At 32.9% G+C, this 15,954-nt stretch overlaps 1 protein-coding gene across 1 annotated transcript in view; it reads left to right on the top strand.

Moving 5' to 3' along the window:
• The first annotated feature begins 248 nt into the window (after positions 1–248).
• LOC126744906 (actin-interacting protein 1) overlaps positions 249–15,954 on the top strand; it is a 68,792-nt gene continuing 53,086 nt past the window's right edge. The window contains exons 1-4 of the mRNA XM_050452494.1: positions 249–515; positions 598–719; positions 778–868; positions 918–1,246. Coding sequence (XP_050308451.1) covers positions 500–515; positions 598–719; positions 778–868; positions 918–1,246 — 558 coding nt within the window. The 5' untranslated portion in view covers positions 249–499. The remainder of the gene's footprint in view (positions 516–597; positions 720–777; positions 869–917; positions 1,247–15,954) is intronic.

Genomic DNA, 15,954 nt, shown 5'->3' with positions numbered 1-15,954 from the left:
ATATACATTAGTAGTCCAGATATATTTATTAAGTTCGTGGCGTAGCAACAATATACAAGTTGGGAATGACAAAGACATTTTGTATGAGACATTTTGCGTTCAGGAATTTCAAGAAGTATTTACACTGATCTGATCTTAAGTTACCCGATGACGTCATACAATTAAATTACCCGGTTACCGTAACCATCGTCTTTTCGTTTCTGAACGCATCCCAGCAGAGAAACTTCACTCGGGTTTTGATGACAAACCCACATTGACATTTCCTTTTTTGGAAAAACATAACCGCTTATAATTTTTCCATTATCTCTATTTTTTTGTTGGAAATACCTTGATTCATATATCAGATAAACGCGAGATAAATTTTTGATTGTTTAGGAGTTCACGCACCATAACCTGCTCATTAAAACGGTAAAAAGTGGTTCTTTCGTGTCAGTTTTGATACCGGAAATCTGCTTCAGGGAACCGGATTTTTTTTTCGTTTAGTCTTGGTGATAAGATAATGTCGTACTCTTGCAGTAAGTCTACTTTTTAGTTTATTAGTAAACCATAAAACAATAATTTAAATCGTTGGCATGATAAAAATTTGTTAATTTGTAGAAAGTATTTACTCTACCCTGCCCAAAACCCAAAGGGGCCAACCACTTGTTTTGGGTGGAGATCCTAAAGGGAAAAACTTCCTTTATACCAACGGAAATTCAGTTATTATTAGAAATATTGATGTAAGTGCTTTGTTTATACTTCAAGACTAAACCACAAATCATGAAAATATCATTTTAGAACCCGGCAATAGCTGATGTTTATACTGAACACTCTTGTCAAGTAAATGTGGCCAAATACTCCCCAAGTGGATTTTACATCGCATCTGGGGGTAATTTTTTAATCAATATTTTAGTTAAAGCTACTAATCATATTTCTAGATCAATCTGGTAAAGTTCGTATTTGGGACACTGTAAATAAAGAACACATCCTAAAAAATGAATTCCATCCTTTTGGTGGACCCATTAAAGATATTGCCTGGTCACCAGACAACCAAAGAATGGTTGTTGTTGGTGAGGGACGTGAACGCTTTGGACATGTTTTTATGTCTGAAACAGGGACATCTGTGGGAGAAATATCTGGACAATCTAAACCCATAAACTCTTGTGACTTCCGTCCAACAAGACCTTTTAGAATTGTTACTGGAAGTGAGGATAACACCATTGCTGTCTTTGAAGGTCCTCCATTTAAGTTTAAGATGACTAAGCAGGTAAGTTTTAATTTAACATTCTTAATTGAAAATGTTTGGATATGCTATGTTTTTTAAAGAAATGGACCCAAAATACATTTCAAAATATTTGTATTTGAGTTTAAATTTAGGGTCAGTTTTCTTTTATGCCATTTTTTGTTACATTTAGATTCATAATTTATAATACCTAACTTACATTCTACACCTACGGTAACTCACTGCTATTTTTAATAGAAAATATCAAAAATCCCTACATAACATAATCTACAAAAATAGTTATAACAATCCTTGAAATACAAATAATCATGTTTTGCAATTTTGATCTGAAAATTTGGTAATATCATTAAGATAGTCACATTTATTACCTAGCACCCACACACTGTCATGATATTTTTAGCATCTGGTGTGTGTAAGTTCAGAAGCATAATAATGTATTTTGCTGCATTTTCAACAAATGAACCAAATGTTTTAAATATTAGGGCAATGGCTTGGAATTTTCAGTCTGTTAATAATGATTATAGTATATAAATATTGAAGTATTAATAAATTTTAAGTATTATATACATTATATGTTTAACATTTATAAATACCATAAACAGTTAATCTTTTTAAAGCCTTTAAAAGAGCTTAGTAACTGCACATATTGCATTATTTTTATAATGCAAATAAAGCAAATTAAGTAAATTATTAAATATTTCCCTGCAAGTTTGTATATGCTAAATTCTTAGAACATTGAATACACTAGAATAAATATTGGCTGCTTTGGATTGAGTGCAACATCTACACACAGGGGGCAGAGGTGATATTTTGTTAATAAACATACTTAGTATTCCATGTTGCCAGTGATTACTCAATTTTAACAGAAGATAATAAAGTGATATAATAAATTATTATAATTAGCAAAGAGTTGCATTCTTTATTATAAAGCAAAAGAAAAAGTGAAACTCATTTAATAACCAAAACCTTTTTTGTACTATATTTACATTAAACACTAATAATAATATTTTTAATTTGGATTCTACACTAAATTTCCACACACAGCGGCAACACTGTAGATTTTGCATATAAATATTCTTGTGATAAAGGTATTTGGTAACTGCACTCATTGTTTAATTTTGGATGGTGCACTTTTTGTACAGTATTAGTATTAAAAGGATGATTTGCGTTCTTTAATTAAGGCTCCGCTTCCCAGGCCCACAAAAATTGCTTTTTAGAGGTTTTGCATACACTATCGGACAAAAGTAGAGCAACAAAGTTCAATTTTATTCATGTTTGAATAAAAAAAATTATTGGGTTGTGACTTTTCGCTAAGCTTAATGTCACACTATCCTTACACTGAAAGTAATATTTCAGTACATTTTGGTGTACTTTTAATTATTTTAAGAACGGTAAATATTAATGATTATAAAGATTGATAAGAATGGGGGTGACAAAAGTAGAGCAACAAATTGTATTTAACAGTATTTTATTTTACTTTAGTTCAACAAAAAGTATTTAACACATTTAACAACCATAACAATTGAAAGTAATACATTAGTAATTGATAGAATATCCATTATTAATAATTACTTGCTGACAATGGTGCGGCATTGAAGCAATCAAAATCTGCATGACATTTTTGGGAAGCCTTGTCCAAACTTCACTAATTTTATTTATTAAGGATTCTTTATTTGGAAACATTTGGGTACGAATACGACGTTCTACTTCTTCCCAGACATTCTCAATCGGGTTAAGATCTGAGGATTGTGCTGGCCACTGTAAAACATGAACATTATTTTCCCGAAACCACTGTTGAACAACTTGTGAAGAATGTTTTGGATCATTGTTCTGTTGAAAAATAAAACGCAATAGCATTTCCTATTCTGCATAAGGAAGCATAACATTCTGCATGATATCCCTGTAAACAAATCGGTCCATCGTATCATTAATAAAGTGCATAGGGCCTACCCCATTCCATGAAAAACAACTAATAAAAATACACTACCTTTACCATGCTTAATGTAGGTGTTACATGTTTAGGATTAAACCTTGTATTGATTGGTCGCCTCACACGCCTCATTCCATCAGAATTGAATATTTTGTAGCGCGTTTCATCACTGAATAGAACTTTTTTCCAGTCATTGACGGAAAAAAAAACGGTTTAAATGCCCTATTTCTTGAAACTAACGGCTTTTTAGCTGGACGTCTACTAAATAACTTTGCGTCTACTAACCTTCTTTGTACTGTTCGTATACCAACCGTAATTTCTGGAATTTCGGCAATAATTCGAGGTGCGGACTTCCAAGGATCATTTTGGGAAATCCTTTTGATGCGTCTGTCAGTCATTACTGATGTTTTCGTTGGCCTTCCCGATTTTGGCAACTTCTCTAAATGTCCCCTCTCATTATACGATGATATTATTTGGGACACAGTGTACCGGGGTAACTCAAACTGTCTTGAAATATCGGCGTGTTTGTTACCTTCCATGAATCCATTCACAACTCTTTGCTTCAAGTCTTATGAAATTGGAATTCCTCTCGGCATGATTAATCTTACACAGAAATGTTCAAAAAAACATAAAAATCACCTTACACAATTATTTTATCCCTTTACTTTTGCTAAAACCCTTCTTTTGATCAAATTATTTGAATGTTGCTTTACTTTTGACGCGTTACTATGAAGCATTTAAACTTAAACGTCAATAAAATAATTTGTTTTGGACGAAAATTTTTGTTGACATTGATAATCATAGCCTACTTTGTAGTTTTAAAACTTAGTGGATTTGTATACATTATCATGCATTTATAATTTTAAAATCGGTATTTGCAAATATCTCTGGAAGTGTTGCTCTACTTTTGTCTGATAGTGTATATCATTTCATTTGGACACCATTGCACTTTTCGGCTTAATTTTTTTTTTAATATTTCAGATAAAGAATTGATACATGCCTAAAACTATTTGAGAAGTGTAGTAAAAATTAAGAAATATATGAATTTTTCAATTAAATATTGGCATACTTCAAGGCAATTTAATTATATTTTAAGTAGACTTCACACCATATTTTAAAGTAGTTTAAAATATGGTGTAAGTATAAATATTTATATATATTAATAATATTATATACAGTTATGGTCATATAAATAGCACACTTTTCTAAATTGCGATAAAAAATATTAAATACCATTTTCTATTTTTTTTATAATATATTTAGCTTAGATGTTCTACAAAGAGTTGTATTTAATTAAAATTAAAAGAGTATTTTAAATATATAAGAAACATAACAAAAAAACTAAAGAAATGCTGGCCATTTAAATAGCACACTTAAAAAATATTTACTTTCACCAAAACCAATTTAATATTTTGTTGGGTATCCTTTATTTTTTATAACTTCACTTAATCGCTTGGGTCTTGACTCCACCAATTTTGCACACACGCTTGCCGGAATACTGTTCCAAGCCTCTTGGAAGTTTTGCCATAGTTCATCCAGATTTGAGCGATTTAATACCTTAATTTTGGTTTTAACGTGATCCCACAAATTTTCCAGAGGGTTCAGGTCTGGGCTTTGTGGCGGCCATTCCAAAACATCTACCAAATTTTTAGTAAACCATCGTTTTATTGATTTTGCAGAATGTTTTGGATCATTATCGTGCATGAACTTACATGTAATTGGCATAAAATGCTCCATGTATGGTTCCAATCCCTATACTTGTATTGGTCCATTATTCCCTCTATACGATGAATAGGTCCAACACCATGCCATGACATTGCTCCCCATATCATAATTGATCCTCCTCCATGCTTAACAGTTTTAATTGTGTACCTAGGGTTTAAGGCACGATTGGGAGGACGTCTAACATAGCATTTTCCATCATTTCCAAATCTATTAATCTTGGTTTCATCGCTTCATAATATGGTTTTCCAAAAATTATTTAAAAATATTATGTCCTTATTTATATGTTGTTTAGCAAATGCCAATCTTTTTTTAATATTTCTTTTTGAAACAAGTGGTTTTTTCCTAGCTACACAACCTTTGAGATGTTTTTCACATAATTTTCTTCTTATTGTTCTTGCAGAAATATTGACGCCATATTGGTCTGCTATTTCACGTTTTATTTGGGCGGAACTTAAAAATGGATTACCCTTGCTTATTCTAATAATAATTTTATCCATGTTATATGTGGTTTTTCGAGGCCTTGTTAATCTTTTCTTGTTCATTGTGCTTTGAGTGGTCTCATAGAGAGCCAGAGCATTATAAACCATTTTCCTAGAGCAATTTAAATCTTTTGCTATAGCAGAAATAGAAAAGCCTTGATTTTTCTTTTCTATAATAAGAGCTCTCCTCTCTGGTCCACAATGTTTCTTTCTACCCACTAAAAACAAAACTACTCTTGACAATATTCAAAAATTTAAAAGTTAAAATAATACTTACTAATTAACACTCGATATATTTAATAAGAATGAAAGGTGTGCTATTTATGTGTCCAGCTTTAAAACGTTAATATTGGAATGAAATTCTGTATGTGCATATATTTTTAAAATAAACATAAAGTCTTGCATATTAGGAGGAGATTAACTGCTTAAATATTTTTTTATCAGTCAGGAATTTGTTTTTTGTAAGTAATATATGAAAAGGCTAAGTGTGCTATTTATGTGACCACAACTGTATAATATTTATATAGACATATTTTAAAGTAGGCATCCAGCAAACCTTTTTTTGTAAGTTGGTACAAAAAATAATGAAGAAAAAGTAAATTCGCAAAAAAAAAGGCAAAAAAAATAAATATAAGTGCATATTTAACCGCCGCAATGTACTGTGTTTTGTCTTATAGGGAAATGAGGACAAAATTCATTGCTTTAAGACTATATTTATTTTAATTTTAAAATTACTTTTATCATAACTTTTACACTTTTGTCAAGAACTAGGAAGCATTAAATTTTAAGAATGGATTATATAAAGTATAAACATTTCATTTTAATATGCTATCTTATATCTTATATTGCGAAACTGATAATATTAACTATAACTATAAATATCTTAATTATGCTTTTTTATATTTGCAAATAATGTAAAATATTTATAATAGTAAAAATACTATACTACTAACGATGTAAGTATGTAGGTATCTGTAATAATCCAACAAAAGAAATAATTTCTTAAAGGATGCTCATAAAAATCTAGCAGACTATTGAATTTTTTAACTTTTAACCAAATACTACATTTATTTATTTTACTTTTCGAAAAAAACCTAATAACAAAAATTAGATTCTCAAATTCAGAAAATTGTTTTAAAAAAAACTTTTATTTTGTACAAATTTTGCGGTAGCAAAGCTATATGAATAGAAGTAAACAATATTACTATTTTCTGGTATTTATAAAAACGCTTATACCACTTAATAAAACACTACATAACAGAATGCGCTTAAGCAAAAGGGCATACGTTATTACCAATAAGATAATATGTGAGATTTTTTGAGTCTAACTCAAAAAACATCGTCAGATTTAAACCCAATCCCAACAGTAAATCCCATCCAAAATCCTAAAAACCCATGATGCATGCCCCTGAACAACCTCTCCTTAGCGGGAAAAGAAAAAAGCGTTGATCCCAATATATCTAAAGTCCCAAAGGTAGTGCTAAGAGACACGAGGCGACAAAATTTAAATTATTTTGTGCAAATAAAATAAACATCACAAAAGTACAAAAGGATAGATTGGGATTAGCGTTTTTCCCCAAAACATTTAAAGATCATAGAGAACTTCAAAGTCAAAGTCAAAAATAGCATTATTGTTACGTAACATCATCTGTTGTTAACAAAGCATTATATAAAACCTTAAAGATAGTTGACAACATAATCTTTTACAAAAATATAAAAATTTTAACAATTCTTACATGCATAGAATATAGAACACACCCAAAGAAAGGGTAGTAAGAATTCACATTACGCTGCGCAAAACTCTTCACTGTCAAAAAATTGTATTTAAAAACTCGTCTACAGAATAAAACGCTTTAGCAAGCAAAAGTTTTTTTATATTTTTCTTAAAACGTTTTTCACAATTTATTAGCCTTATATAAAGGGGTAGGTGGTTAAAAAGCCTTCTGCTCCCCCGTACACAAAAGAGGACTTAATCTGCTCACTTTTTGGTATAGGCAGAGGTAAAGAGAAGGTTGTTAGGAGATTGTAACCCGAGGAGGGGGGCCAAGCTGAAGGCGATATTTTTTGTGGATAAGACAAACAGTCTCTAAAATAAAAAGGCATGGCAATGTCAGGACAGAGTGTTTTAAAAATAATGGCCTACAGGGGCTACGAAAGGGAGCTGCACACATGTAGCGTATGGCTCTTTTTTTGCAAAATAAATAGAGAGCTGAACAAATACTGAGAACACACACCCCAAAACACAATACCGTATCTCAGATGAGACTCAATAAGAGCATGGTAGGCAATTTTGGCCACATCAAGTCCCAGAGAATGTGTTATTACTCTAATAGCATAACAGTTGGATGATAACTTCCCTATTAAAGAGGAGATATGATTTTCAAATTTTAATTGCTTATTAATCGTCAGGCCCAAAAATTTGCATGTTTCAGAAGGACTTATTGTTTCATTTTGCAAAGTGACAGTTCCAAGGTTACATTTAAAAGTTAAAATATTAGTTTTAGAAATATTAAAAGTTAATCTATTAGATTCACACCATGACTTTACAAGAATTAAATCTTCATCAACGATATTCCTTAATCTCTTGGTGTCAGTGTCATGCCAAAGTAATGTTGTATCATCCGCAAAGATAGTAAATTTGCCCCTAATTGGAATTTGAGAGATATGTAAAAACATCAAAACATCTAAAGATCATCAAGACTCCTCCAGGAGAGGCAATTGAAATTCCATTCCTTCTTCCTTGAGGAGGACAGAAAATTAAGTGTTATCCTGAGAGGACTTGACCAAAACTTTAAACTGTGAACTTAAAGGAGTGGAGGAGGAGCTTAGAATGATGGTTTGACCCTGAGGAAATGGGTTGGTTTAAAACCGGCCCAGGCCGCAGAAGGCCTACGGACCTCATCAGATTCCTCGTCCCGCAAGATCAAGAGGGAATATTCAAGATAGAAAACCTTTTGAACATTAGGGCCCGTGTCGAGCGTTTAAGGACCCATACTTCTAAAAATATAAAGCAAATTGGGTAGTGCCATCGATGCCAAGAGTCATGAGCAATCGGTCATGGCAACGCGGCTTTGCATTGCCATAAATGCCAAAGGGCGATTACTTTTACTCAAACTGTGATAAAAACAGAGCTAACCTGGCGGAGTGTTGTAATTGCGGTGGAGACCATCCACCGAGTTTTTGGCGATGCCCAAAAAACCCAAACCTAAAAAACAAACAAAAAAAAACCAACTTCGCGGATATCTTAAAAAAAAACGACTGACACGGACTCAATCACCAGGAGCGCGGAGCCTACGGCTGGCTCTTCAGGATCCCATATGAAACGTCCCGCGTTGACTATCAAGAATACTAACCTCTTGAATCTGCTAAGTTTGCCTGATGGAATGTTGAAAAAAAAATGAAATTAGAAAACAAACTTGATGGCAAAGTTAGAAAAACTATACTCAAACCAAAAACCTCAAGGCAATCAAGTTTCTTCTAGGAATAGAGGTATAAGTCATAACAGGGGCCGTATTTTTTAAACCATTCGACTTTGATTCGCATACGAAATTAGAGGATTTCGCACGAAAAATCGATATTCGTATTTTCGACCGCTTCGTATGCGAACTTTTTCGCATGCGGTGGATCGAATGGGTATATACCATTCGAATTTCAAGTTCGTGTGCGATTCTGCCACTTGTCTTGTTTTGATTTTAAACTAGCTTTGTTTTTTTTTTAATTTGTGAGTTGGTTAAGTATTTTCGTAGTGTTTTTTTATTGTTTATTGAAAAAAAAATAGCAATAATCAAATGGCAAGATTAAACAATCTTGTGCAAAGAAACGTGGTCGATGCACTGGAAGAGACTAAAACTCTGGCAGATAGAAGGAATAGGATGTACTCTTCATTTCTTGACCCATTTGAAATGTATGCAGATGCTTAATTTAATAAATTATATAAATTAAGCAAGCCTATTACGATAGAATGATTAAGCATATTACGATGTTGTGATCTTTATGTGCTCCTGAGACTGTGTAATCTATCCACTAGTTTTATATAAGGCTTGTGCAGTTTTAGCCGAAAAATTTTGGGTGAAATTGCCCGACTTTAATTCCGGGTGCTCTTCCATAAATGAAATTAGTTCTTTCTTTCGCTCACTCGACACAAAACCGCAATATTTTTTATTTTTTGAATTCATTAAAAAAAAAGTCAATTCGCAAAAACCCAAGAAACGCCATGAAAAAACCTCAAAATTCCTTGATGTTTTTAAACTTAAATTTTAGGTTAGGTTAAAAAATCGTTATCGTCTTCATCCCGGTTGACACGGCCTCCAATAGCACTCGACTTTGCTAGGTTGCCACTACATTTCATGTTCGCATGCGAATGAAATATCGAATGCTGTTCAAAAATGCACTTTTTAATTCGTGTGCGAATTTTGCCGCTCGACTTTGTTCGCATTCGAAGATTCTCGCATGGTTTCGAAAATACGGCCCCAGGGTCCATTTCTTTTTTTTTTCTTTCTTAATCTTCTAAACCCAGATCCCACAGTCCCAATCCTTACTAAACACTTCAAACACAAATCCCAATAAAACCCAAATCATACGCCAAATAACGATCACTAAACAACTTACAACACTAATCCATCACTAATAACAATCCTGAAATACCGTAAAAGACCAGTTACGTTCACACCTCCGTCCGACCGTTTCTCATCGGCCAAAAGTTCCGCATATCGAGGGAGCGTGGTCTGCTTTTTGGCTCGCGTCCAATAAGATCACACCCAGAACTTATAAATACTACCAACCAAACTTTATCCCGTTCAGTCGATTCCTATGTTCCGAGCAATCAAAAATTCAAGCACCTAGATACGACCCATAATGATAAAAAGATGGCGCCAAATCTCGACAGTATGACTTCAAAAGACCGGCCAGATCCATGTGATGCTAGCCTGGAAAAAATCCAGTGCATAACAAGAATGCGAAAACCGCAAGGCTCCATCTCCTATAGCCACCGAGATAACCTACAAGTGTCTGTGTTGACTCAGTTTTTTGGGTAATTCTGCAGTTTTAGCGGTTTTTGTCTAAACTAACGAAAAATGATGGGACTTTTTGCAGAATGGGTAGATTTGGATATATATTTTTCACTAAGAGTGGCGGAAAGCCAAATTTTATCACGACAAGGGTGTTATCATGCACTAAATCACTCACTATGGGACGTGATAAATCAATAAATCTTTAGAATAATAAGTCATAAAATAAATATCATAAAATAATAAGTGTTGATGGGATGGGATGGGTTGGGTATATCTATGGTCTGTGCGCAAAGCCTTATGTTCACCTCGCAGTGATACAGGAACGGTACAAACTGAAACACTGCACAGATACTCCCAGAGTCGACAACCCATTTGACAGATAGTGACTGTCATTGAATTTATGCAAAAAAACACAGGAAAACATTTAAATAAATCAGTTTACCTCCCATTGTAAGTACTTTACATTGTTTATAAAGAAACTATTTGCAAAATACACCTTCCGCCACTTTATTTTTTTTTCCAGGTAAAATTAAGCCATTTAAAAAAGAAAACCGGTGAAAATACGCTAAATTTGACAAAAGCCGCTAAACTGCAGAATCACATTATTTTTAATTCGGGCCAAAATCTAAAAATTACCAAATTAATAATATATTATGGGTGTCTTCGGTATGTTTGTAGCACGAAAATAATAGATTTAGTTACAAGAAAAGGTAAAAACAGTTTTTGTGAAATTATATTACTTTATTTTACGCATAATACCTAACATTTCACGTGACTAAAAAAATACAGAGTGAATTCTCCACTTTAGAGAAGGCACTCATGAGTCAGCCACACTGGAGACAAGGCTGAAGCTGCAGAGTGACAAAACGCAGTTAACGACAGAACTGGCAACACCATACCTAACCTCACCTCAGTTGTCACCAATTTGTTGACAAAACTAATCGAATACAGGGTTATTCTAATGATTAATCACGTCCCATAGTGAGTGATTTAGTGCATGATAACTCATAACACACTCGTCGTGATGAAATTTGGCTTTCCGCCACTCTTAGTGAAAGATAGTGTTTTATGCGTTCTTATTATTCTAGTAGGTGGTTGAGTAATTTAAGACCCAACGAGTTTTAGATTTTTTCGGTATGTTTAGGAAGGAAGCTTACCTTAAATCAATTAAATAAAAAAAAACGAATATTTACAGTGCCGGCCAAAAGTAGAGAAACTTTTAATTTATTTTCTAATTTAATAATCTGATCAAAATTTTTGTGACACCATGTATTAAAAATGTTTATCTTAGCCTAAGCCATAAATTCATACCAAAACAGTTTGAATATTTATCACAGGAATGTAAATAGCAAACAATTTTTTTTTTACTTGAGGACATAAATAGAGAAAGTTTTTGTTTGAAGCAGTTCGTTTTCGATTGTGAAGAAGCCTATTTAGTATTAAAATGCCTCGAGGTATAAATTTATCTGAACAAATAAAAAAACTTATAATTGAGAAGCACAATGCGGGAGTGAAAGAAGTAACAATCGCTAGAGAACTTGATCTTCATAAAAGTGTCATTTGTAAACAAATTAAATTGTGGCAAACTAGAGGCACTACTGCCAGCATCTCTAAGCCAGGTAGACCCAAAAAAACAACATCTGCAACTCACAAGCTAATTAGACGGTGTTCTATAAGAAATCCATTTTTCTCCGCCAAAGATATAAAAAAGGCATATCCCAGCATTTCCCTTTCAGTTCGATCTATTCGAAGACGTTTATGTGACGCCAACTTAAAAGCTAGGAGACCGGTAAAAAAAACTTTCATTTCAACGAAAAATAGACAAATTCGTTTAAGATTCGCAAAAGAACACTTACATTGGACCTATAATCAATGGAAAAACGTTTTATGGTCAGATGAAAGTAAGTTTAATTTATTTGGGTCAGATGGTATGAGATGGGTTAGACGTCCCGAGAATGAAAAATTCAACCCAAAGTACACTATTCCCACAATCAAACATGGAGGCGGTAATGTGTTGGTGTGGGGATGTTTTTCCGGGCATGGCGTTGGTCCACTGGTGAGAATAGATGGGATCATGAATAGCCAATATTATCTAAACATCTTAAGGAATAATATGCTTCCCTACGCCGAGGATAATTTGCCGTTAATTTGGAAATTCCAGCATGATAACGACCCCAAGCCTAGTACACTAGAAGTGTATTTTTAACACTTCTAAAATTGGTAAAAATTTCCTAACCTCTCAACAAATTCAAGTTCTGAAGTGGCCAGCTCAAAGTACAGATTTAAATCCCATCGAGAACTTGTGGGAGCACCCAGACAAAAAAGTTCGACAAAAAAATCCGAATAAGTTCCGAAATAAAGACGAATTATTTAAGTCCTAAAAGAAGCATGGAGTGAAATTTCCGGAGATATTATACACAATCTTCTTGAATCTATGCCAAGACGGTGAAGTTGTGAAGAATAACGGTTATGCCACAAAGTATTAGTGTGCTTTTATCCACATTTTGTATTATAACATAATTATGTCATAAAAATAAAAAGTTTCTCCATTTTTGTCCTTAGAGAAAATAAATTTTGTTTGCATATTTTTATTACAATAAATTATTTGTTTTCAATTTTTTTTTCTATTTTTTTTCGTCACTACTAGATATAACCATAAACATTATTTACAATTACTTCGAATTAGTTTTAATAAGAAAAAAATAAAAATATTAAAAGTTTCTCCATTTTTGGCCGGCACTGTATGTTATACAGGGTGTCCCAAAAGTAGACGTCCAAACGAAAGGAGGCGATAGAGGAGGTCAGTAGCAATAAAAAAAACCCCATATACTATTATTCGATTGTTGATGGTTTAAAAGTTATTACCGTTTTTCTGTTTTTTATAAAAATAGTGTCATGAATTCTGTAAAGAACTCATAGAAAGAATATCCTCACGTGGTATTTGTTATGAATGTTGCCTTAAATAGTGTACTTTTTCATAAGTAATAATTGCATGCAAAACAATTGCTTCTGTCACTACTTAGAAAATGATAATTTCCCAATGTGTTTAAGTTTTACATACACATTTTTGCATTTGAATTGATGCTGCTACAAAGCACGTGTTCGACCAAAATAAACAGCTATCAGAAAAAGTTGCTTTATTTATGCAGATTCTTTACGGTCAAATATTTATGATAAGAAAACTAAACATTCTTTTTCAAATAATTTTTAAGATCAACATACCGTTTCCCTGTCGCGATACATTCGTTAGTTTCTTTCTGGTTTTTCAACAAATTAGGCTTTATTTCTTATACTTAGACTGTTTGCTGTTTCTATTTTCAGAGTTTTTCGTGTTTTAACTCCTTTGCTACTATTACAAGTAAACCTTCACAAATGGCTTATAGTTCCCACGAATATGCAGAAATGCACTATGTTTATGGGCTTTGTGATGGAAATGCTCGAGCTGCTGCCCCAGAATATGAAAGACGCTTTCCCGGTCGAAATCGCTATTCTGACCATAGAGTTTTCATAAATGTGCATCTTGAGTGCATCAATGAGTTACTTGGAAGGCATCATTCCTGGTCAGCTACGGAGAGTAGGAACACCTAGAAATGATAGTGAGAAATTATCGTTTTCAGCATCAGTTTTCAGTCAATCTATGGACAGGGATCATTGAAGGCAAATTAATTGGACCATTCGAGCTACCAGGAAGACTTAACGGCGAAAATTATTTACATTTCTTGCAACATACCTTGAACGATTTACTTGAAGACGTATCTGTAGCAACACGGCGAGACATGTGGCTGCAACACGACGGAGCTCCTGCTCACTCTGCCCGAATCGTAAAGCAACATCTTGATACTACTTTTAATAATCGATGGATTGGAAGGGAAGGAACCATCCAATGGCCGCCGCGTTCGCCTGACCTGAACCCCTTAGACTTTTTTATGGGGATATTTCAAAGAACTTGTTTTTATCAATGAAAGCCAGACTGAAGTAGACCTGCAAAGAAAAATAAGACAAGCGGCCAACGTTATTACCAATGACGGAGCCTTTCGGCGCATAAAAAGTAATTTCATCCGCCGTTGCCGAATGTGTATTAGGGCAGGTGGTTCGCATTTTGAACATTTATTGTGATGTTTAATAGCAATAAATTATATATTTTTTTCATTATTTAGAATTAGATTATTTAGTATTACAATGTTTTGATTTTTGTCCAAAAACGATTAGTTTAATAAAAATGTCAATCAAAAAAGACTCGTATCACTTATCTGAAAGTATTTCACCATATGAGAATCTTCATTAAATAAGTAACTTTTCCTGATAATTTTTAACTTTTTGTAGTAAATTTATTTCTGCCAGGTTCACTTAAAAGGCAAATAATTTTTAAATAAAAATTAAACATATTGAGAAATTATTTTTTTCTTACTAGTGAAAGAAACAATTATGCATCCAAATCATATTTATGAAAGGGTGCACTCCTTAGGGTCACACTCGCACTAAATACTAAGTAAATAAATTATGATATTTTTGAAATAAATTTTGTGCATGATGCATAAAGCGATTTTAACAAAAATGAGAAAAATGGAAATAACTTTTAAACCATCAACAATCGGATAATAGTATATAGGGTTTTTTTGATTGCAAATGATCTTCTCTATCACCTCCTCTCGTTTGGACGTCTACTTTTGGGACACCCTGTATATGGCTCACGATTTTCCTATGCTTCTATTTACTTATGGACACAAATATTAACAGTATACTGGAGTATTATCGCGAACTAATATATTAATTTAGGACTTTTATATTGATCTAAAATATTTTTACTTTATTTCTATTTTAAATAAAAAATATATAACGATTAAAAACACAACACTTGTTTAAAGTTGTTTACCAAATTGTTTCCTTTAATTTAGAAACGTTGACGTTTTAAAATAAACTAACCACTATAGCGTTGCCGGATTGTGAAGCTATTTTCCTTGCTTTCATTCCTTATACAGTGAAGACGCGCAAGTTGGAACAAATTCATTTAAAATTCGGGGATGCGTTCGAAAAAAAAACGCTCGGACACGATAATTTTTATTTTTAAATTATCATTGTCATTCGCTTACGGCTTATGCGCACCTAATGGGATGACATGGGTTGCGTTGGATTGGGTTAAGCACATACCAGCCCTTACACTCTTAAATTTTATATGTAAAATGAGGGATCCTTAACAATTAATTTAAAAAAAAATATATAAACATATATTGCATGTTACAATACAAATATTGAACAGTAGGAAATTCACTTACAAAGTTTTTTAAGAAATTCCAAGTCAAAACCGAAATTTATTCCTTCTATTAACTTTGTTAATAAATGGCGACTTTTACCTAAACTTTATGTACTTGTGTTTGGCGTATGAGCCATCATCAGTGCTAACTGAAAATGAGTTGGGTGTTATATGCGTAAAAAAAAACATATTTAAAGGTGATTGAATGGAATGTACTCACTTGTCAGTTAAGCCCAGAAGTTTTACATTTGACGGTATGAAAATTATTATAAGGAACGATAGTATATTTAGACACACTTAAGACTATACAGAACACTAAACAGGACGAACAGTATTTA

The sequence above is a fragment of the Anthonomus grandis genome, chromosome 15 (assembly GCF_022605725.1).
Source record: "Anthonomus grandis grandis chromosome 15, icAntGran1.3, whole genome shotgun sequence".
NCBI classification, from domain to species: domain Eukaryota; kingdom Metazoa; phylum Arthropoda; class Insecta; order Coleoptera; family Curculionidae; genus Anthonomus; species Anthonomus grandis.
Note: the sequence above shows the minus strand (reverse complement) of the source record. Positions and strands in the feature narration are given on the sequence as shown.